At 45.8% G+C, this 24,502-nt stretch overlaps 1 protein-coding gene across 1 annotated transcript in view; it reads right to left on the bottom strand.

Moving 5' to 3' along the window:
- Positions 1–24,502, bottom strand: part of KIAA1755 (KIAA1755 ortholog) — a 78,133-nt gene that overhangs the window by 17,613 nt on the left and 36,018 nt on the right. Inside the window, exons 6-11 of the mRNA XM_067468294.1 lie at positions 21,440–21,533; positions 19,479–19,565; positions 14,389–14,505; positions 13,078–13,176; positions 11,568–11,716; positions 10,426–10,564 (exon numbers count right to left, since the gene is read on the bottom strand). Coding sequence (XP_067324395.1) covers positions 10,426–10,564; positions 11,568–11,716; positions 13,078–13,176; positions 14,389–14,505; positions 19,479–19,565; positions 21,440–21,533 — 685 coding nt within the window. The remainder of the gene's footprint in view (positions 1–10,425; positions 10,565–11,567; positions 11,717–13,077; positions 13,177–14,388; positions 14,506–19,478; positions 19,566–21,439; positions 21,534–24,502) is intronic.

Below are 24,502 nucleotides of genomic sequence, written 5' to 3'. Positions count from 1 at the left end.
GAAAATATATCTTGTAAGCTGCTCTGAGTCCCCTTCGGGGTGAGAACGGTGGCATAGAAATGTCGTAAATAAATAAATATCATATCTATATAAATAAAAATGTAATGTTTGTTTGTGGGATTAACAGAACTCAAAAACCAGTGGGCGAATTGACACCATGAAAATGAACAAAATCTAGCTACCAGTATTAAAAAACTCTAAAATTAGAACAGCAAAACAACAGAGAGGAAACAAACAAGGACATCTAACCACCTCTCAACAAAAGATTGCTCAAGGCACTGCCAGGCTATCAAATAGGCCAAATTTGGACAGCGTACACCTAACAATGTATGTTCTTCACTCAAAAAATTTTGATTTCATCATTTGGGAGTTGTAGTTTTTGGGATTTATAGTTCACCTACAATCAAAGAGCATTGTGAACTCCACCAATGATGGAATTGAATCAAAGATGACACACAAGACTCCCATGACCAACAGAAAACACTAGAAGGGTTTGGTGGGCATTGACCTTGAGTTTGGGAGTTGTAGTTCACCTACATCCAGAGAGCACTCTGGACTCAAACAATGATGGATCTGGACCAAACGTGGCACAAATATTCCATATGCCCAAATATGAACACAGATGGAGTTTGGGGGAAATAGACCTTGACATTTTGGAGTTGTAGTTACTGGAATTTATAGTTCACCTGCAATCAAAGAGCATTCTGAACCCCACCAACGATAGAATTGGGCCATATTTCCCACACAGAACCCCCATGACCAACAAAAAATACTTAAGGCCATCCAGTCCAACTCTCTTCACCAAGAAAATCTAATCAAAGCCCTTTAGACATTAAAACATCGAGTTAAAGGCATATTAATACAAACGTTTAAAATCACATGATCCAAAAAAATCTTCCTCCGTATATTCTGATTTCCTAATGCACATAAACAGTGCTTCTCAACAGACTAATGAACATTCCGAAAACGCCCAGTTCCATGTCTGGAAATGATACAGTTTTGACGAGAGGCTCCAAAAAGAAGACTGAAGGCATTTAAAATGAAGAGGTCCCTTGATTGGCAGTCTATTCCTGAACGGCCCATGAATGCCAGCTTTGTTTTACGAAGTCCATGGTTCCCTGATGTTTTCCCTCTGAACAGACATAACCAGGCTATTTTTAACTGGCGTCCTACCCCTGTGACCCGAAATGAAAGTACCTATTTATTGCCTTAGGAATGAATACTGTTTAAGGCAGACTTATTTCTGACAGTGTGCAATCTAGGAAACACCCGACATATACGTCTAGGAATTCTAGTCAAAGTATCGGCGCAAAAAAGCATGGGTCAACCTATCCATAGGTCATATCAAAATCCATTATTTTGGCCCCCAAACGTGCCCTTGACTAATATATGAGGTCAACTTCTGCGTAAGTATATACAATGTGTAATATGGCATTTGTTTTGCCCAGGGCTGAATGGTCTGCTATCTTACTTACTTACTTACTTAGGCGATCCCTCGTTGGACGAGTAAGATGGTCTTCCATTATGGATTTCCCTGTGGGTCCGTATGTGGCTGTGGAGCCCTATTCTTGCTCTGCATCTTCTTCCGCAGTGAGGGCATTGGTTTCCAGGTGGAAGGTGGTCCCGGTCGGGGTTGGCTTGACGCACCTTCCTCCTGGCACGTTTCACTCTTTCACCCTCCACTCGTGCCTCCTCAAATTCTGCAGCACTGCTGGTCACAGCTGTCCTCCAGCTGGAGCGCTCAAGGGCCAGGGCTTCCCAGTTCTCAGTGTCTATGCCAGAGTTTTTAAGGTTGGCTTTGAGCCCATCTTTAAATCTCTTTTCCTGTCCACCAACATTCCGTTTTCCGTTCTTAAGTTCAGAGTAGAGCAACTGCTTTGGGAGACAGTGGTCAGGCATCCGGACAACGTGGCCGGCCCAGCGGAGATGATGTTGGAGGACCATCGCTTCAATGCTGGTGGTCTTTGCTTCTTCCAGCACACTGACGTTTGTCCGCTTGTCTTCCCAGGAGATTTGCAGGATTTTCCAGAGGCAGCGCTGATGGAATCGTTCCAGGAGTTGCATGTGACGTCTGTAGACAGTCCACGTCTCACAGGCATAGAGTAGGGTTGGGAGGACAATAGCTTTATAGACAAGCACCTTGGTATCCCTACGGATGTCCCGGTCCTCAAACATTCTCTGCTTCATTCTGGAAAATGCTGCACTCACAGAGCTCAGGCGGTGTTGTAATTCGGTGTCGATGTTGACTGGTGGAGAGGTGGCTGCCAAGGGAGCGGAAATGGTCCACATTTTCTAATGTTACACCATTAAGCTGTATCACTGGCATTGGAGAGGGGATGGCTGGTGCCTGCTGGAAAAGCACCTTGGTTTTTTCAATGTTCAATGACAAGCCAAGCTTCTCGTATGCTTATGCTTCTGCTATCATGCCACTGGGATAGTGACCCTACAAGGTTGGGATTCTCACTGCAAAGTCAGGGCATTTGGATGCATGAAAAAGGTGAACTGAACCACCTCAACTGGGCTCTCCAGGCCAATGGAGACTCCACCTCAGACATCAAAAGAGCTGCAAGACCAAGAACAAGCCACAAGAGTCAAGATGAAGATCCACCCAGAGGAAAAGTGTTCTTGCCATACATCAAGGGAACCACTGACCTAAGCAGATGAGGAAACACAACATACAAACTATCTACAGACCCACCAAGAAAATCCAACCAATACTACGTTCAGCAAAGGAGAAGAGGGATCCTCTCACTTCTGCGGGAGTCTACCGGATACCATGCAGCTGTGGACAAGTCTACATAGGGACCACCAAACACAGCATTGACCAGACACAAATCAAGGAACATGAAAGGCACGGCAGACTCCTTCAACCAGAGAAGTCAGCCATAGCAGAGCACCTGATGAACCAGCCTGGACACAGCATATTATCTGAGAACACAGAAATGCTGGACCACTCTCACAACCACCAGAGAAGCCACTGAAATCCACAAGCATGTGGACAATTTCAACAGAAAGGAAGAGACCATTAAAAAATGAACAAAATCTGGCTACCAGTATTAAAAAACTCTAAAATTATAACAGCAAAACAGCAGAGAGGAAACAACTAGGCATATCTTAACACCTCTCAACAAAAGGTTTTCCCAGGCTCAGGCAGGCCTTCAAATGCTAATGAAGATGATCAGCTGAAACATTCAAAGAATCATAGAATCAAAGAATCAAAGAGTTGGAAGAGACCTCCTGGGCCATCTAGTCCAACCCCATTCTGCCAAGAAGCAGGAATATTGCATTCAAATCACCCCTGCCAAATGGCCATCCAGCCTCTGCTTAAAAGCTTCCAAAGAAGGAGCCTCCATCACACTCTGGGGCAGAGAGTTCCACTGCTGAACGGCTCTCACAGTCAGGAAGTTCTTCTTCATGTTCAGATGGAATCTCCTCTCTTGTACTTTGAAGCCATTGTTCCTTTGCGTCCTAGTCTCCAGGGAAGCAGAAAACAAGCTTGCTCCCTCCTCCTCCCTGTGGCTTCCTCTCACATATTTATACATGGCTATCATGTCTCCTCTCAGCCTTCTCTTCTTCAGGCTAAACATGCCCAGCTCCTTAAGTCGCTCCTCATAGGGCTTGTTCTCCAGACCTTTTATCATTTTAGTCACTCTCCTCTGGACACATTCCAGCTTGTCAATATCTCTCTTGAATTGTGGTGCCCAGAACTGGACACAATATTCCAGGTGTGGTCTAACCAAAACAGAATAGAGGGGCAGAGAGGAAACAACCAGGCACATCTTAACACCTCTCAACAAAAGGTTTTCCCAGGCTCAGGCAGGCCTTCAAATGCTAATGAAGGTGATCAGCTGAAACATTCACACCTAGCTCCAGCAGAGAAGAGCTCCTTGCCCCACCCCAGCCATTCCACAGATATATAAACCTATTGTCCTATTTCCAACAGACCTCACTACCTCTGAGGATGCTTGCCATAGATGCAGGCGAAACGTCAGGAGAAATGCCTCTAGAACATGGCCCTATAGCCCGAAAAAAACCCACAAGAACCTAAATCACAAGCTGCAAAGATTCTCATCAGCCTTGCATTCTCCTCATCAGTTTTTTAAAAAATGTTTTCTGACTATTTTCCAGATGTTTTAGAATATTTTTCCATTCTGTTTCAGTCTGATTCCCGAGCATTTAATTCACTTTCACCCTCTGCCTGAGTTGTTATAATTAGTTTCGTTCATCTATTTTTAATTCACCCTATAAAAATGAGAGTTTAAGTGGATTCATATCAACACAGCCGAACATATCTACCTGGAGTAGACATTCACACATTTTACGCACGAGGCTGCATGGCACCGTGAAAAAATGAAGATGGAATTCCCATTTCATGCTGTTTCGATTCCTTTGCAATTAAATAGTAAATTAGTCTAGCCTCTGGATATTAAGAAATAGGAAGACAATTACTTAATAATTGGCCTTCATTCCTTGAGCAGAGCAATGCTTTGGGCCAATTAGACCTCAATTCTACTTAAATGCCAATCTGGGGGCAGAGAGGAAGAAGGTGCATCTACATAGAATCATAGAATCCTAGAGTTGGAAGAGACCTCATGGGCCATCTGGTCCAACCCCATTCTGCCAAGAAGCAGGAATGTTGCATTCAAATCACCCCTGACAGATGGCCATCCAGCCTCTGTTTAAAAGCTTCCAAAGAAGGAGCCTCCACCACACTCTGGGGCAGAGAGTTCCACTGCTGAACATCTCCCACAGTCAGGAAGTTATTCCTCATGTTCAGATGGAATCTCTTTTCTTGTAGTTTGAAGCCATTGTTCCCTTGCGTCCTAGTCTCCAGGGAAGCAGAAAGGAAGCTTGCTTCCTCCTCCCTGTGGCTTCCTCTCACCTATTTATACATGGCTATCATATCTCCTCTCAGCCTTCTCTTCTTCAGGCTAAACATGCCCAGCTCCTTAAGCCGCTCCTCATAGGGCTTGTTCTGCAGACCCTTGATCATTTTAGTCGCCCTCCTCTGGACACATTCCAGCTTGTCAATATCTCTCTTGAATTGTGGTGCCCAGAATTGGACACAATATTCCAGGTGTGGTCTAACCAAAGCGGAATAGAGCATGGGGAGCATGACTTCCCTAGATCTAGACACTAGGCTCCTCTTGATGCAGGCCAAAATCCCATTGGCTTTTTTTGCCGCCACATCACATTCCTGGCTCATGTTTAATTTCCTCCCCACGAGGACTCCCAAGATCTTTTTCACACGTACTGCTCTCAAGCCAGGCATCATCGTCCCCCATTCTGTCTCTTTGCATTTCGTTTTTTCTGCCAAAGTGGTGTATCTTGAATTTGTCCCTGTTGAACTTCATTGTGTTAGTTTTGGCCCTTCATCTCTCTAATCTGTCAAGATCGTTTTGAATCCTGCTCCTGTCCTCTGGAGTATTGGCTCTCCCTCCCTACAGCACAGAATGAATGCAGTTTGACACCACTTTAACTACATGGCTCAATGATAGGGAATCATGGGAATTGTAGTTTGGACAAGGTGCTCAGCTTTCCTGTCCAAGGAGTATTGGAATTTCACAAAACTGCAAATCCCAGGAACCATGGAAGTTAATGTGGTGTCAAATTGCATCCATTTTATAGTATAGATGAATCCTTTTGCAATCGCCGGCGGGTTGTATTGTATTCAAAGTTTTGGAGTTTCTTGTTAATTGAAGTGGGGGACAATGCCTGGCTCGAGAGCAGTACGTGTGAAAAAGATCTTGGAGTCCTCGTGGACAACAAGTTAAACATGAGCCAGGAATGTGATGTGGCGGCAAAACAAAGCCAATGGGATTTTGGCCTGCATCAAGAGGAGCCTAGTGTCTAGATCTAGGGAAGTCATGCTACCCATGCTCTATTCTGTTTTGGTTAGACCACATCTGGAATATTGTGTCCAGTTCTGGGCACCACAATTGAAGAGAGATATTGACAAGCTGGAATGTGTCCAGAGGAGGGCGACTAAAATGATCAAGGGTCTGGAGAACAAGCCCTATGAGGAGCGGCTAAAGGAGCTGGGCTTGTTTAGCCTGAAGAAGAGAAGGATGAGAGGAGATGTATAAATATGTGAGAGGAAGCCACAGGGAGGAGGGAGCAAGCTTGTTTTCTGCTTCCCTGGAGACGAGGACGCAAGGGAACAATGGCTTCAAACTACAAGATAGGAGATTCCACCTGAACATGAGGAAGAACTTCCTGACTGTGAGAGCCGTTCAGCAGTGGAACTCTCCGCCCTGGAGTGTGGTGGAGGCTCCTTCTTTAGAAGCTTTTAAACAGAGCCTGGCTGGCCATCTGTCAGGGGTGATTTGAATGCAATATTCCTGCTTCTTGGCAGAATGGGGTTGGACTGGATGGCCCAGGAGGTCTCTTCCAACTCTTTGATTCTATGATTCTATGATTCTAAGTCTTTTCTGGACGTTAGGAAAGATAATACATTTCTGCAGGGATTCTAATGTGAGTAAATGTATTGGCTTGGTCCTTTCTAAAAAAAAAGAAAGAAAAATCACCTCCAACACCATCTCAAAGTCCCAGGATTGCATGGAGTGGAGATACATCTTTCCATTCTTTTTTTCGTGTCAGGAGCAACTTGAGAAACTGCAAGTCACTTCTGATGTGAGAAAATTTGCCGTCTGCAAGGACGTTGTCCAGGGAACACCCAGATGCTTGATGTTTTACCATCCTTGAGGGAGGCCTCTCTCATGTCCCCACATAGGGAGCTGGAGCTGACAGAGGGAGCTCAACCCACTCTCCCCATATTCGAACTGTCCTGCCGGCACAAGAATTTAGTCCATTGCGCCACAGGGGAGTCCTGCATCTTTCCATGAACCTTATGGATGGGAAAATGGTCACAAAGGCCTTTTTCTGTTAGATAGAAATGTATTAGCAGTGAATCTATTGTGCAAAATACAGTTCTAATGGACATGTGATCACACACCTGCAGAATGATTAAGTGGGTAGTGATGTATTAACTGCAGAAAAGGCTGAGTCATGCTCATGTGACATTCATGACAAAGGATTGCATCATTCATTTGTCCCTGGTTAGTGACAAGCCAGCAGGTGCGTATAAAAGAAGGGAGGAACTGCCATTCTTTCTCTTGCCATGCGTGTCTTGCCATTGTGCCTCCTGACTAGTCTACGTCATGAGTATATTATTGCATATGCTATTGACTGATTGTGGATTAGGGGATCCTGATCTGTGTACATATCTGTATATATAGAGTGACGTGTCAAGATTCAAAGCCTCTCGATAGTTTGCCAAAACCAAGGTTACAACAACATCTGTTATAGAACTCCATTATGCTGGTAACAATTTTGTCTGTGGGCATTCAGAAGAAGACCTACAAGCCACTCTAAACACCTTTGCAGAAGCATACGAGAAGCTTGACCTGTCATTGAACATCGAGAAAGCCAAAGTGCTCTTCCAGCAGACACCAGCCAATCCCTCTCCAATGCCAGAAATACAGCTTAATGGTGTAACATTAGAAAATGTTGACAATTTCCGCTCCCTTGGCAGCCACCTCTCCACAAAAGTCAACATTGACACCAAAATACAACACCGCCTGAGCTCCGCAAGTGCAGCTTTTTTCTAAATTAAGCAAAGCATGTTTGATGATCGGGACATCCATAGGGCTACCAAGGGGCTTGTTTATAAAGCCATTGTTCTCTCAACCCTGCTATATGCCTGTGAGATGTGGACTGTCTACACATGCAACTCCTGGGACGATTTCATCAGTGCTGTCTCCAAAAAATCCTGCAAATCTCTTGGGAAGACAGGCGGACAAATGTCAGCCTGCTGGAAGAAGCAAAGACCACCAGCACTGAAGCAATGGTCCTCTGCCATCAACTCCGCTGGACGGGCCACGTTGTCCGAATGCCCGAACACTGTCTCCCAAAGCAGTTGCTCTACTCTGAACTCAAGAACAGAAAATGGAATGTTGGAGGACAGGAAAAGAGATTTAAAGATGGGCTCAAAGCCAACATTAAAAACTGTGGCATAGACACTGAGAACTGGGAAGCCCTGGCCCTTGAGTGCTCTAGCTGGAGGTCCGCTGTGACCAGCAGTGCTGTAGCAGACTGGTATCCAGTGCAGTTGGCGTAACAGCGCGCTTGTATGCTCCCTGTACCCCACTCTGGTAAGTAATCGGACTGCTGCCCGTTGGACACTGAGAACAGGGAAGCCCTGGCCCTTGAGCGCTCTACCTGGAAGTCGGCTGTGATCAGCGGTGCTGTAGAATTCAAAGAGGCACGAATGGAGGGCAAAAGAGAGAAACATGCCAAAAGGAAGGCACGTCAAGCCAACCCTGACCAGGACCACCTTCCACCTTGAAACCAATGCCCTCACTGCGGGAGAACATGCAGGTCAAGAATAGGGCTCCAAAGTTACCTACGGACCCACCGCCAGGACACCGAACTTGGAGGACGGTCTTACTCAGACAACGAGGGATTGCCTAAATTACTATACTCTGCTGATAAGAACTCTGCTGTATTTGTTTTTTCTTGCCTCTGAAACTTTCCGTTCAGTGTGCAGCATTTCCAGGGAGGGTGTGATTGGAGAACTGCAAATCACGCATCTATCCTACAACATTTTCTTTCTTAGTGACTGTAAAGAGGGTTAAGAGATCAGGGTCTCTTATTGCTCTTGTGTGAAGGAATATGCGAGGGTGTTACCCACAAAGGTGATGAGAGAGAAAGGGGTGTGTATTAGGGCTGGTCAATTCGTTTCGTTAATTCGTAATTCGTTAAAAAATTCATTAATTTTTGAATTACGAAACGATTACAAAACTTTTTTTTTAACCTGGAAATGTTTTTAAATATCGAAACGGCAGGCGCCAAAAAATTTTGTATTTCCGTCCATTTCGGAAATACGTAAGATGGCCGCCTGCCGATGCTTGCTGGGAGCTCTCCTCTCTCGGCGCCGGTTGAGCAAGCGAGCGAGAGGGCAAGCGAGAAGGGCGAGCGAGCGGCGAGCGAGAGGGGCGAGCGAGAGGGCAAGCGAGAAGGGCGAGCGAGCGGCGAGCGAGAGGGGTGAGCGAGCAGCGAGCGAGAGGGGCGAGCGAGAGGGTGAGTGAGAGGGGCGAGCGAGCGGCGAGCGAGAGGGGCGAGCGAGAGGGCGAGCGAGAGGGGCGAGCGAGCGGCGAGCGAGAGGGGCGAGCGAGAGGGTGAGCGAGAGGGGCGAGCGAGCGGCGAGTGAGCGGCGAGCGAGAGGGCCCACCAGAGTGAGTGCCTGCCTTCCCTCCTTAATAATAATTTTAATTTCTCCTCCCTATTCTACTAAATTAATAATTAAATTTAAAAAATATTTTAAAATATTGGAAAAAAAAGGGCGCCATCTTTACAAAATGTTTTGTAAATATTTACGAAATTTCGTAAATACCAAACTTTTTTTTGGAAAATTTTGTAATTATTTTAAATATCGAAACAAAAAAAAACCCCAATTACAAATCGATTTTAGAAACAAATTTTTGCGTTGTTACCCAGGCCTAGTGTGTATATCTTGCTGCCACCACCTCAAACTTTTGGTTGAGGAATTAACTAGATGATATACTTGAGGTAAAATGTCCCTATACACCAGTTCTTCTTTTTGGCTCCCTTTCTTATGACTGGACTGCAGAGATGTAGAGGCTGATTGAATCTAGCTTTATATGACAGAACAAGGCTGAGGCAGATCAAAAGTAAACTGGAGAACAGGTTTATTGAAATATTTGAATCAGACAACTCATTACTGAGTGGTACACATGCATAGTTGGTTTCTGAAGTACAGACTTATAAAACAGATGGTTTCTATAGAAGGAGTAACTTTTCTTTGACGTGAGTTACTTTCCTCACACTATTCTATAACAAGTAACAGTGTGTTTCTCAGACCAGCCGCCCTGGCTGCCTGCGAGAGTAACTAGATTCCTTCTAGACTACTCTGCACTATAGGGAAATAAACCCACTTTAAACCCACTTGTATTCTCTCCAAATACAAGTCAACAAGCCTTCTCTTTGACTGTCAAAGCCAAAGTACCCTGAAGCACTTGCCCTCTATTATTCCCTACCAGTCTAATTCTAACTCACTCAGAAACTCTCTTCTCCCTGCCTGAAAATCCTAATCCTATCTCTTTCAGATCAAATCCCTCTTCTCTCTTTTAGATCAAAACCATCTCTCTTCTAGATCAAATCATTCTTCTCTCCTCTCTGACAGAAAGTACAGCCTTTTTACACACTCCTTCAACTCCTCCCCTAGGGGTCTGAGCCAATCAGGAGTTAGCTGACTCCTCCCCTTGCCTCTCTGCCTTTCCCAACATGTCAGCTATCCTGAGCACCCTCCCAACATGGAGGCCTGCTCACTGACTCTCAGGCTGCGGCCTATGAAGCAAAGGTATGAGTTCACTACAGTGACCAATTTACAAAAGCCTGACCCACCTTGTTGAATTCTCCTTCCAGTTCACGGATCTTCGAGAGGAACTCCAGTCGCCCCGAATGGCTGTTGGATTTGGTGACCAAGGAGTGGACCTGATCCTCCAGCAGGCTGTAGAGTGCCAAGGCCCGCTCGATGCCCATCCTAGAAAGGAGGTGGTTTTAACAAAGGAGGAAACGTAAACACCATGCACATTACGGAAATACATTTCGTTCTTCTTAGACATGCATGGGTAGGACTGAAATAACCAACCCTTCTGTGTGGGACAGCGGAGCTAGGATGAGACACCAGGAAGGCAAAGACAACAAACAATACGTTTGGACAAAGTCTCCAAGAAACCCACCAATGCTTTTGGTCCAACCTACTCACTGCACTAGCTGAGCATAAGTATTGTATCTGACTTTAGAGTCCTGATGAGCAATATCTAATTCAGGCACGGGCAAACTTCAGCCCTCCAGGTGTTTTGGACTTCAACTCCCACAATTCCTAACAGCCTACATAGCATACTATTTGAGAACACAGAAATGCTGGACCACTCTCACAACCACCATGTCAGACTACACAGAGAAGCCATTGAAATCCACAAGCATGTGGACACCTTCAACAGACAGGAGTTCTTTCTCCCACCCTGGACCTTCCACACGACCTCTCTACGTGGGGTTGCCTCTGAAGACTGCCCGGAAGCTTCAATTAGTCCAACGAGCGGCAGCCAGATTGCTAACAGGAGCGGGGTACAGGGAGCATACTACCCCTCTGTTGCGCCAGCTCCACTGGCTGCCGATTAGCTTCCATGCACAATTCAAAGTGCTGGTGTTGACCTATAAAGCCCTAAACGACTCCGGCTCAGTTTACCTGTCCGAACAGATTCTCCCCTATGGACCATCTAGGTTGTTAAGATCGTCTGGAGGGGCTCTGCTCTCGGTCCCACCACCTTCGCAATCGCGTTTCGTGGGAACGAGGGACAGGGCCTTCTCGGTGGTGGCTCCTCTTGGCTCTCCCTCCCAATTTGGTGTCATCTGCAAACTTGATGATCCTGCTTTCTAACCCTTCATCTAAGTCATTAATAAAGATGTTGAACAGGACCGGGCCCAGGGGGGAACCCTGCTGGTGGCACTCTGCTCGTCACTTCTTTCCCTTGTTTGCTTACCGGATGTCCGGGGAGGGGCTGAGCCGAGCGGCCTCCCTTCGGAGCCTGGCCAGCGTGGCCCCGCCTTCCCGCTGCAGACCCTCCAGCCGCGTGTCGGACAAGACCTCCTGCATCAACTGCCGGTGGCGCTGCATCTGCTGTTGAACGGCCTGGAGGAAGAAGATAGCAGGGGATTGAGACATTACAGGGGCAAAGCAGATCTCTCCCTGGTTAGAGACTAGGAGACAATAGAGCAATGCATTCAAATTGCAGGAATACAAAAAATGAGATTCCATCTGAACATTAGGAAGAACGTCCTACTGTAAGAGCTGTTCAGCAGTGAAACTCTCTGCCCCGGGGTGTGGTGGAAGCTCCTTCTTTGGAGGCTTTTAAACAGAGGCTGGATGGCCATCTGTCAGGGGTGATTTGAATGCAATATTCCTGCCTCTTGGCAGAATGGGGTTGGGCTGGATGGCCCAGGAGGTCTCTTCCAACTCTATGATTCTACGAATAGAGATACCACTTGAATATTAGGAAGAACTACCTGAGGATGAGAGCAGTTGCACTATGGAATACACTGCTACCTTGGAGACCAGTAGAATCTCCTTCACTGGAGGTTTTTAAGCAGAGGCTGCGTAGCCATCTGTCAGGAGGGCTTAGATTGTGTCTTTCTGTCTGGCAGAAGGGAGTGTTGCACTCCAGGTCATGAAAAGGCCCTCTGACTTTAAAACACACCACACAAAGAGTGAAGAAACAAATCTTCTTTTATTGAAGCTTAGTAAATAGCCAAAAGAAATAAATGCTTGTAAGTAAATAAGAAAGGTTTCAAAAAGTAATACGTCCATAAAAGGCAGTTGCACAAAGCAATGTCCACACAAGTAATCCAAGACAGTATTAACAGGATGCAAAGACAATCCAAAATGCTAAAAAAAACTTCACAGGAACAAGACCCCTTGAACTGGATTTCTATGGCACATGAACTTGGTTTCCAAACGGTGCCTGATCTAACAGGTTTCCCCTTGAGGCAAACCTTATATCCCAAAACTCTGAAATTGGTTTTGCTTCCCCTCCACATTTCCCCCTTATCAGTCGAAGCCTTTCGGAGCGACGTAAACACTGAGTTTGCTAATCTCCAGCCGCCTATTCTTCAGCTCCCTATCTGGCTGCTCATTAAAATTCCCATGTGTCAGATTGTTTTCCAAACCTAAATCTTGAGAGCTCACAGAGAGAGGGAGAGAGCCATCATCGCTAGGCCCAGCAGGGATATTCTCATGAGAAACTGCCCTTTGCACTGGGGCCTCGTCTGGGGGGTCATTGTCTGCCTGAAAATTATTGACCAAACCATCTCCATCTTGTACCTCAGCCTCAGCATTATCATTTTCCTCATCATTTCCCTCATCATTCCCACATCAGGCTGATTCACAACAGGGAGTTCATTTGGATGCCTTCTGGGGGTCCTTTCCAGTCTTTGATTCTATGATCCACGCCCAATGCCATTCTGCAATGCCAAATTACAAGGCCAATGTCTCACCTGGAAAGTCTCTGGCACTTCGCCCCGCTCCAGTTCTTTGATGGCGCTCCGTAACAACTCCGAAGCCTTTGTGAGGTCATTTACGAAATGGTGTAACTTCTGAAAATTGGAAGCAAGAAAGCATATTGTCAATTAAAACTAATAACTATCAACAAAGACTATACATTAGGGCTGTGTGGTTTCGTTCGTTAATTTCGTAATTCGTTAATAATTCATATTTAAGGTGGTTTACGATCCGATATTGAACCATTCAGGAGCAACTAAAAATCGAAACGAATTTTTAAAATTTATTTCGTAATTGTTTTGTAATTGTTTCAAAATTGTTTCGTTATTATTTCGTAATTATTTCCGTATGTCTGGTGCAAGTTTTATAGTTGTTGTTGTTTTATCAGTGATAAAAAAAATAAATTATCACACCAACAGTCAACAACAGAGGGAGAGGGAAGCTTCAGAAGTTCCCCCGGTCCCATTTGGAGGGTTTTTTAGCGTATTGCGCAATCGCGTCCGCCATTAACGAATCGATTCGTTATTGTTTCGAAATTGTTTCGTAATTTCCGAAATTTCGTAAATATCGAACTTTTTAAAAGAAAAATTTCGGAATTCTTTTAAATAATGAAACGCAAAAAACCCTTAAAAATGAATCGAGTTTAGAAACAAATTTTTCTGTGGTTGCACAGCCCTACTATACATACATATCCTTTGATGGGAAAAAGTCTCCCAACCATTCATCTAACTCAGTGGTTCTCAACCTGTGGGTCTCCAGGTGTTTTGGCCTACAACTCCCAGAAATCCCAGCCAGTTTACCAGCTGTTAGGATTTCTGGGAGTTGAAGGCCAAAAACATCTGGGGACCCCAGGTTGAGAACCACTGATCTAGCTTGCTGTTGACCTTTGCAGCCCCAAAGAGAGTTGCATCTGTCAAGTAGGAAATTTAGGTACCGCTTTGTGCGGGGAGGCTAATTTAACAAATTTACGACACCATAAAACTCTCCAGCAGCATGCAAAAGAATGAGGAAGTACTCCATCGGTGTCATAAGTGGACGGTGAAGTGACAGCTCCCCTGGTGGCCAGAATTTGTGCATACCCTCATGAAGCTGTATGTCTGTCTATATATGTTGTGTGTTTATGACGTTGAATGTTTGCCATGTATATGTGCATTGTGATCCGCCCTGAGTCCCTTGCGGGGTGAGAAGGGTGGAATATAAATACTGTAAATAAATAAATCAACAGAGTCCAAACTGCCATATAGCCCAGTTCAAAACAAATAGTATAGGTTGCTCAACCATTACATCATGACTATGGCATTTGGCACCTGAAAGTACTGGACCCACTCGCTGTGGCAGTATGGGAACTGGCCATCCAGGGTCTGGGTTAACTGGCTTCCATCTACAAATCGGGACAGCGCCTTCAGGTTGCTCAGCAGCTCCACCTGCAGGTGGGACACAACAAGACACCCAGTGGTCAAGATGGAAAAAGCTGGATTACAACAAAATGTGCATCTGTGTTGAAGAATGAATACAGTTTGATACCACTATCACAGCCATGGCTCAAGGCTATGGGGCCCTTGGGAGTTCTAGTTTGGCAAGGAAGCAGTCCTTTGGGGCAGAGAAGGCTCAAAACCTTGTGATAACAGCAAAATATATACAATTTTGTAGAATAAAAATAAATAAAAATATATTTACAACCTTGAAAACACTAATGGTTCTATATATTTTTACAGACATGGTTCTAAATGCCCTTGGTGTACAATTATTTATTTATTTATTTATTTATTTATTTATGTTGCAACCCAGAGCAGGAAACTGGACCCTCAGACAACAATCCACCACACTTGACCTCCAGAAAACAATCCTTCTTTATTGATGAAAGATTAATACAAAATAGAAGAAATATGCAAAGGTAAAAAGTCACAGTAAAAATCAGCAACAAGAAATGTCCATAAACAAGATAATGAAACCTACAGCAAAACTGCTGAATCCTGGAACCTGTTAGCAATCCACTAACCGTACTTGGAACAACTAGAAAACCTCCAAGGAACAAGGCCACTTGAATCAGGAGACCTGCAAAAGCTTGCACGTGAATCTGGAACGATGCCTGGTCTGAAGCTGCATTCAGGCCAGGCATACTTAAGGCCGAGAAATCTATTGCGAGACACGCCTGAAGACTTTGTTTGCATTTCTCTTAATCTAGCTGACCTACGTAAACGTTGTGCTTCCCCCCCGGCTCTGCCAAATCTGCTCCCACCTATCCTCATTAGGCAGAACAGGTGTCAGATTCTCTGGAGAACTAAGATTGGGAGGAAAAGGGAGTGAAACGTCTTCGCTTAGCTCAGAATGCATGTTCTCATGGGAATCTTGACTTTCACTTTCCAAGGCTGTAGGATTTTCACTACTCAAACCATCATCATCTAAATTGGCCTCAGAATTCACATTGACATCTACATTGGCACCAGAAAATACAATCAGAGAATCAGGTTCAGGTTCACACACAGGCTGAACCCCAACAATTTATTTATTTACAGAATTTATATTCCGCCCTTCTCACCCCGCAGGGGACTCAAGGTGGATCACAATGCACATATACATGGCAAATATTCAATGCCATAGACACACAACATATATAGACAGAGACACAGAGGCTATTTAACTTTCCAGCTTTTTGAATTCCGGCCACCGGGGAAGCTGTCGCTTCACCATCCACTTGTGTCACCGATGGAGCACATCCTCATTCTTTTGCACACTGCTGGAGAGTTTTATGGCATCGTAAATTAGTTAAATTAGCCTCCCTGCATAAGCGGTACCTAAATTTACTACTTGGCAGATGCAACTGTCTTTCGGGCTGCAAAGGTGGACAGCAAGCTAGATGAATGGTTGGGAGCTTACTCCGACCCAGGCTGGCTTTGAACTCATGACCTTTCGGTCAGTAGTGAATGTAATGTAGCTGACTCCCAACCAGCTGCACCACAACCCGGTCCATCCACAATGGCACCATGATGATTCACAGGAGTGCCAAAAAACCCCAATAATACTAATTATGCAAATATATGCACCATTTTCCTATACTGTTGAAACAATAGAGTTTGACCCCACTTTCATTGCCATGGCTCCATGCTATGGAATCCTGGCAGTTATAGTTTGGTGAAGGTTTCTTTTGCAGAGAAAGCTGAAGACCTTGCAAACTACAATGTTCATGATTCCATAGCACTGAGCCAAATCAGTTCCAAGTGGTGCCAAACTGCATTAATTCGACAATGTAGATGCACCTCTGTTTCACTTTAATGGGAAGTGTGTGCGTCTATATACATATTTCCCACAGTATTTGCATGCCGCTTTCTTGGGTCTCGCCTCTCCGGCAATCCATCATTTCTGCCAAGAGTAAAACCAAAGCCTCGTCTGAGTTTCCCATCGGGGGAAAACGCCAGCCGTTTAATCATTTGCAGCCGAGGCCGTTCATCAGGCTCGTTAATATTTCATATTACATTAATTAAGCCGAGCAGGGTGAATAAAAGAACCGTCAAGGCTTTCCAGCACTGAATTATTATCTTAATGCCCGTGTCCGGCCCATGGCGCTCTAATTGGGAGCGCGAGCTCCCTTCGCTGCCGGCAATGGCACTCTATTAGGGGACTCCCAGAATCCACATAATTAACCAGGCTGGGAGGAAGAGGAGGAGGAGGAAGGGCAAAGTGGAATAGGGGAGATGCAGAGGAATGGGGAGGCGGGGTGTGTGGGACTGGGACGAACAAGGTGAGATTGATAGAGTTGGAAGGGACCATTCAGTCGACACCATTGCAATGACTTTTTAGTTTCCACTATTTAGTTTCCACTAGTTTCCGGTCATTCCTAGAGGGTCGGTCTCAGAAGGTGTTATTGGGAGACTCCTGTTCAACCCCACAACCATTGTCTTGTGGGATTCCTCAGGGCTCTATACTGTCTCCCATGTTGTTTAACATCTACATGAAGCCGCTGGGGGAGATCATCCGGAGTTTCGGGGTACGGTGTCATCTGTACGCGGATGATGTCCAACTCTGTCACTCCTTCCCACCTGCTACTAAGGAGGCTGTCCAGGTCCTGAACTGGTACTTGGCCGCTGTGACGGTCTGGATGAGGGCGAACAAATTGAAATTGAATCCAGACAAGACAGAGGTACTCCTGGTCAGTCGCAAGGCCGAACAGGGCATAGGGTTACAGCCTGTGTTGGATGGGGTCGCACTCCCCTTGAAGACGCAGGTTCGCAGCCTGGGTGTGACCCTGGACTCATCGCTGAGCCTGGAGCCCCAGGTTTCGGCGGTGACCAGGGGAGCATTCGCACAGTTAAAACTCGTGCGCCAGCTGCGACCGCACCTTGGGAAGTCTGACTTGGCCACGGTAGTCCACGCTCTGGTTACATCCTGCTTAGACTACTGCAATGCTCTCTACGCGGGGTTGCCCTTGAAGACTGCTCGGAAGCTTCAAATGGTCCAGCGCTCGGCAGCCAGGTTGCTAACAGGAGCGGCACTCAGGGAGCACACCACTCCTCTGTTGCGCCAGCTCCACTGGCTGCCAATCTGCTACCAGGCACAATTCAAGGTGCTGGCTTTAGCCTATAAAGCCCTAAACGGTTCTGGCCCTACTTACCTCTCCGAACGCATCTCCTCCTATGAACCGACTAGGACATTAAGATCGTCTGGGGAGGCCCTGCTCTCGGTCCCGCCCGCATCGCAAGCGCGGTTGGCGGGGACGAGAGACAGGGCCTTCTCGGTGGTGGCCCCCCGGCTGTGGAACGCCCTACCTGTGGACATCAGACAGGCCCCCTCACTGCTGGCATTCCGGAGGAAGGTCAAGACTTGGCTTTATGAACAAGTGTTTGGCTAATTGTGCAATGAAACACAGAGACACCTCCACAGTAAGATGGTACAACTGAACATAGGAACTGTATAAAGGACTATGATTGCGGATTCTGATTTTGATTTGTTTGCTGAGGCGCACGTCTATGTTAATTGATTGCTTGATTTGATATGTCTTGTATAATGTGTTTTAACTGCTTTTTTGATATTGTTGTGTTAACCTTTACTATGTAAACCGCCTTGAGTCGCCTTTTTTGGCTGAGAAAGGCGGTATAGAAGTAAAGCAAATAAATAAATAAATAAATATTGTTGGAGTTCAGCTTGTACTAGCAGTTAAGACCATCAGTTTTTTTTAAAAGGAACAGGAAACAGCATAAAACCAATCAGCAACACAAGTTATCATTGAAAAAATTATTCTATGTATTGTCGAAGGCTTTCATGGCTGGAATCACTAGGTTCTTGTAGGTTTTTTCGGGCTATAGGGCCATGTTCTAGAGGCATTCTCTCCTGACGTTTCGCCTGCATCTATGGCAAGCATCCTCAGAGGTAGTGAGGTCTGTTGGAAATAGGACAATGGGTTTATATATCTGTGGAATGACTGGGGTGGGACAAAGGACTCTTGTCTGCTGGAGCTAGGTGTGAATGTTTCAGCTGACCACCTTCATTAGCATTTGAAGGCCTGGCTGAGCCTGGGAAAAAGTTCTGTTGAGAGTTGTTAAGATGTGCCTGGTTGTTTCCTCTCTGCTGTTTTGCTGTTGCAATTTTAGAGTTTTTTCAAAAAGTCACAATAAAAATCAGCAACAAGAAATGTCCATAAACAAGATCATAAAACCTACAGCAAAACTGCTGAATCCTGGAACCTGTTAGCAGTCCACTAACCGTACTTGGAACAACTAGAAAACCTCCAGATCTTGTTCATTTTCATGGTTTCCTCCTTTCTGCTGAGATTGTTCACATGCTTGTGCATTTCAATGGCCTCTCTGTGTAGTCTGACATGGTGGTTGCTGGAGTGGTCCAGCATTTCTGTGTTCTCAAATAATATGCTATTTGAGAACACAGAAATGCTGGACCACTCCAACAACCACCATGTCAGACTACACAACTAGGCCATTGAAATCCACAAGAAGCATGTGGACAATTTCAACAGAAAGGAGGAAACCATGAAAATGAACAAAATCTGGATACCAGTATTAAAAAACCTCAAAAATTACTACAGCAAAACAGCAGAGAGGAAACAACCAGGCACATCTTAACACCTCTCAACAGAACATTTTCCCAGGCTCAGCCAGGCCTTCAAATGCTAATGAAGTTGGTCAGTTGAAACATTCACACCTAGCTCCAGCAGAGAAGAGCTCTTTGCCCCACCCCAGCCATTCCACAGATATATAAACCCATTGTCCTAATTCCAACAGACCTCACTACCTCTGAGGATGCTTGCCATAGATGCAGGCGAAACGTCAGGAGAAATGCCTCTAGAACATGGCCCTATAGCCCGAAAAAACCCACAAGAACCTAAAATTATTCTAGCTATGAGTATGGGTCACTTGTTAAAGGTATTGTTCCAAATTCTGCAACTCACCTGCACCCCAGGTAACCTTTCCAGGTGGGAAGCCGCTTCCTTTTCTGCGAGAAGCAAGATGGTGTGAATGGAGCCAGGTAAGGCTTTCTGTAACAGAGAGAGAGAAAGAAATTGCGGTGTGATTGGGACAGGGAGCCATGATGCACCCTGACAGCTTCAGTTCTAACCCTCCAAAAAGAATAGTGCAGCTTGAAAATCTTGCTTTTTGACCATAACTCCCAGCGTACGGAGTAAAAGTTTTGAAGATTGTTGTTTCCAAAGATGGATTGGTTGAGACTCATTGAGATATTCATTGAAAAAACAATGAAAATGTGCTCTAGCAGGATGTTCCCTCCTGCAAAACCAAAGTTTTGGCAGTTTAATAAACCTTTTCCATGTTTTATGTTAGAACCAATTGTGTTTGTTGTTCATTCGTTCAGTCGCCTCCGACTCTTCGTGACCTCATGGACCAGTCCACGCCAGAGCTCCCTGACAGCCGTCACCACCCCCAGCTCCTTCAAGGTCAGTCCAGTCACTTCAAAGATGCCATCCATCCATCTTGCCCTTGGTCGGGCCCTCTTCCTTTTGCCTTCCACTTTCCCCAGCATAATTGTCTTCTCTAGGCTTTCCTGTCTCCTCATGATGTGGCCAAAGGACTTCCGCTTTGTCTCTCGTCTCCTTCCCTCCAGTGAGCAGCCGGGCTTTCTTTCCTGGAGGATGGACTGGTTGGATCTTCTCGCAGTCCAAGGCATCCTCAGAACTTTCCTCCAACACCACAGCTCAAAATCATCTCTCTTCCTTCGCTCAGCATTCCCTAAGGTCCAGCTCTCACATCCGTAGGTGACTACCGGGAATACCATGGCTTGGACTAGGCAATAGATCTTGGTTGCCAGTCTGATGTCTCTACTCTTCACTCTTTGATCGAGACTGGACATTGCTCTCCTCCCAAGAAGGAAGCGTCTTCTGATTTCCTGGCCACAGTCTGCATCTGCAGTAGTCTTTGCACCTAGAAATACAAAGTCTGTCACGGCCTCCACGTTTTCTCCCTCTATTTCCCAGTTGTCAATCATTCTTGTTCCCATAATCTTGGTTTTTTGGATGTTTAGCTGCAACCCAGGTTTTGTGCTTTCTTCTTTCACCTTGATTAGAAGGCTCCTCAGCTCCTCCTCACTTTCGGCCATCAGAGTGGTGTCATCTGCATATCTGAGGTTGTTAATGTTTCTTCCAGCAATTTTCACCCCAGCTTTGCATTCATCAAGCCCCACACATCCTCGCATGATGTGTTCTGCATACAAGTTAAAAAGGTTGGGTGAGAGTCTGCAGCCTTGCCGGACGCCTTTCCCAATCTGGAACCCGTCTCCTGTTCCGTGGTCAGTTCTGACGGTTGCTCCTTGGTCCTTGTACAGATTCCTCATGAGAGAGGGAAGGGGGCTTGGGATGCCCATCCCACTAAGAACTTGCCACAATTTATTATGATCCACACAGTCCAAGGCTTTAGAATAGTAAATGAGGCAGAAGTAGATGTTTTTCTGAAACTCCCTGCCTTTCTCCATTATCCAGCGGATATTGGCAATCTGGTCTCTCGTTCCTCTGCCTTTTCTAAACCCAGCTTGAACATCTGGCAATTCTCTCTCCATGTCTTGCTGGAGTCTTCCTTGCAGGATCTTGAGCATTACCTTACTGGCATGAGAAATAAGGGCCACTGTACGGAAGTTGGAGCAGTCTTTCGCATTTCCCTTTTTTGGTATGGGGATATAAGTTGATATGAAATGACATTTATAATCCAGGAACAAAAAAAATCGTGTTACGTAGTGCAATCTGGATTCAGAAACCATATTATATGGCAGTGTAGATCCAGCCTCAATAAAGGGTCATATCCTTTATTGTAGTAGCCTCTTGGGATGTTTTGACTCGTAATTGTAGGTTATAACTCTGAAACATGCAAAGATTCCCTCTTCCTTCTTCCCATTCACCTGAGTTACCTGAAAAGCCACCAAGGCTGCAGAGAGAGATGGGAGAAGGGGGTCCTTCCTGGCATCGATTACCACCGTCAGAGCTGCTTCGCTTGACCACTTCCTGCAAGAGGGAAGAAGAGGTTGACCAAAGCAATGGCAAGGAAGGGGGGGTCTGCTTTTCATTTGATGGGGAGGATACACAAAGGAAAGGTCAAGGAAAAGAGTTTGGCTGCATGCTGGTAGAATCATAGAATCAAAGAGTTGGAAGAGACCTCCTGGGCCATCCAGTCCAACCCCATTCTGCCAAGAAGCAGGAATATTGCATTCAAATCACCCCTGACAGATGGCCATCCAGCCTCTGCTTAAAAGCTTCCAAAGAAGGAGCCTCCACCACACTCCGGGGCAGAGAGTTCCACTGCTGAACGGCTCTCACAGTCAGGAAGTTCCTAATGTTCAGATGGAATCTCCTCTCTTGTAGTTTGAAGCCATTGTTCCGCATCCTAGTCTCCAGGGAAGCAGAAAACAAGCTTGCTCCCTCCTCCCTGTGGCTTCCTCTCACATATTTATACATGGCTATCATATCCCCTCTCAGCCTTCTCTTCTTCAGGCTAAACATGCCCAGCTCGTTAAGCTGCTCCTCATAGGGCTTGTTCTCCAGACCTTTTATCATTTTAGTCGCTCTCCTCTGGACACATTTCAGCTTGTCAATATCTCTCTTGAATTGTGGTGCCCAGAACTGAACACAATATTCCAGATGTGGTCTAACAAAAGCAGAATAGAGGGGTAGCATGACTTCCTTAGATCTAGACACTATGCTCCTATTGATGCAGGCCAAAATCCCATTGGCTTTTTTTGCTGCCACATCACATTGTTGGCTCATGTTTAACTTGTTGTCCACGAGGACTCCAAGATCTTTTTCACACGTACTGCTCTCGAGCCAGGCGTCCCCCATTCTGTGTCTTTGCATTTCGTTTTTCCTGCCAAAGTGGAGTATATTGCATTTGTCACTGTTGAACTTCATTTTGTTATTTTTGGCCCATCTCTCTAATCTGTCAAGATCGTTTTGAATCCTGCTCCTGCCCTCTGGAGTAAATGAAGTGATCTATAGTTTCCAAATGGTGACCTCCCTGAACTTCTGCAAACTGGATAGCAAGTGACCCAGAAGCAAGTAAATACAACAAAGACCTTTCACAGCAAAAACATGCTTCAACCCGTCTATCAGCAGAGTCCAACTGCCAGCTCCTCACCTTATCTACACACTGTTTAGTAAATTCAAGGATTCAGGTTTTCATCCAAAATATCAGGGGCTTTAATCTTCACAGTTGCATTATATACAAATGTACAAACAGGATACTCAGATCCACTTTCCTTATACTAGCAAATAATTAGAGTCACCAGCAGAGGCGACCCTAGGTAATTTTCAACGGTAAGCAAACTATTTGGGCAGCCCCCCCACCCAACCAATCATTGATATATATTTTCTGTTCGTCGTGGGAGTTCTGTGTGCCATATTTGGTTCAATTCCATCATTGGTGGAGTTCAGAATGCTCTTTGATTGTAGGTGAACTATACATCCCAGTAACTACACTTGCCGCACTTGCTCCCTTGCCTGGCCCGCTTTGGGTCCGGAGGCGTGCCTGAAGACCCCGGCGTGTGCACCAAAAGTCACCTCTTCTCCTGACTTTCTCCTCAGCCATTGGGACCAAGAGAGAGAGAGACAGAGGTGGAGATGCCCACCTTTCCTGAAGGTAGGTGCAAAAACAAAGGAGGGAGCGGAGGTGGGAGATACCTCCAGCCGGAGGGTCTCTCTCTCTCTCTCTCTCTCTCGGTCCCAATGGCTGAAGAGAAAGTCAGGAGAAGAGGCGACTTTTGGTGCGCATGCTGGGGTCTGCAGACACACCTCTGGACCCAAAGCAGGCCAGGCATGGCAGCTCCGGCCCTTGGCCCACCCGCGGATTGGGGAGAGGAGAGGAGGCAGGAGGAGCGCTGGGGGATCGTGAAAGGGAGCTGGTCATGGGGAAGGGATCGAACGCAGAGAACGATTGAGCGCCAGTTCTGCTCACACACCCGGTGGCCGAGTGGAGCAGGAATGAGAGGGGCTAGGTGAGGCTCAAGGGCCCGGCCCCTTTGGGAAGAGGATCACCCGGCAGCGATGCAAGAAAGCCGAGGCTCCCCCCGGACTGCTAGGGCTGTTGTGAGCCAAGGGGGCATTCATCAAGTGGCGGTCGAGGGGCATTTACAGAGGCGCCTCTGAGCCCCTGGCAAAAATAAGTTTTCTGCGACCGCTTACTTCGCGTAATGGATGAGCCGCCCCTGCCAGATAGTCCCATACAACATAGGCAGATATGGGTCACACAAGAGTCACACAAGAGAGAGAAAGGTGGATTCTTTCATCCTCTTTATATAACCACCTGCTGATGGGTCATCAGTAAGGAACACTGGCTGATGCAAATCCTTTGCAATACACCTCACCTCACATGGTTATGGCTCAGTCATTACCACACCTACTTAAGTATTGCATCATGACATTCACAGCCATTACCCAGGTGCTATCAATATACCAAATGCTCATTAAACAGTATTTGCACTATGACTAGAAATGCTTTGCCATTTCAATCTAACAGGACTTGGTAGAGCGGCCTGGGCAGATGGAACCTCCTTCCTTGGAGGTCTCTGTTCTAAAAAAAGTAAAAGTTGATTCAATTAAACTAGTAAGAATTACAGAAATGAGAAATAGAGCAGCAAAGAAGGAGGGGTGGAAAGAGAAGCAGGAGGAGAAAAGGAGAAGAAAAGGGAAAGGACAAAGAAGAGGAAGGAGATGGGGAAGAAGAAGTAAAGGAGGAGGAAGAGGAAATTAGTACATCAAAAGAGAAGGAGATGAGGGAAAGGAAAGAGAAAACGAAGGGATAGAAGAAGGAAAAGAGAAAGGAGAAGAGGAGGAAGAGGTGGAGGAGGGAGAACAGGAAGAAAAAAGGAGAAGAAAAGGAAAAGGAGGAGGGATAAAGAGGATGAAGGAGATGGGAAACAAGAGGAGGAAGAAAAAGAGGAGAGCTGTAAATAAAAGAAGGAGAGGCGGAATAAGAATATGAA

Source organism: Anolis sagrei, chromosome 4 (genome assembly GCF_037176765.1).
Source record: "Anolis sagrei isolate rAnoSag1 chromosome 4, rAnoSag1.mat, whole genome shotgun sequence".
NCBI classification, from domain to species: Eukaryota; Metazoa; Chordata; class Lepidosauria; order Squamata; family Dactyloidae; genus Anolis; species Anolis sagrei.
This window is presented reverse-complemented; position numbering and strand designations above follow the sequence as displayed.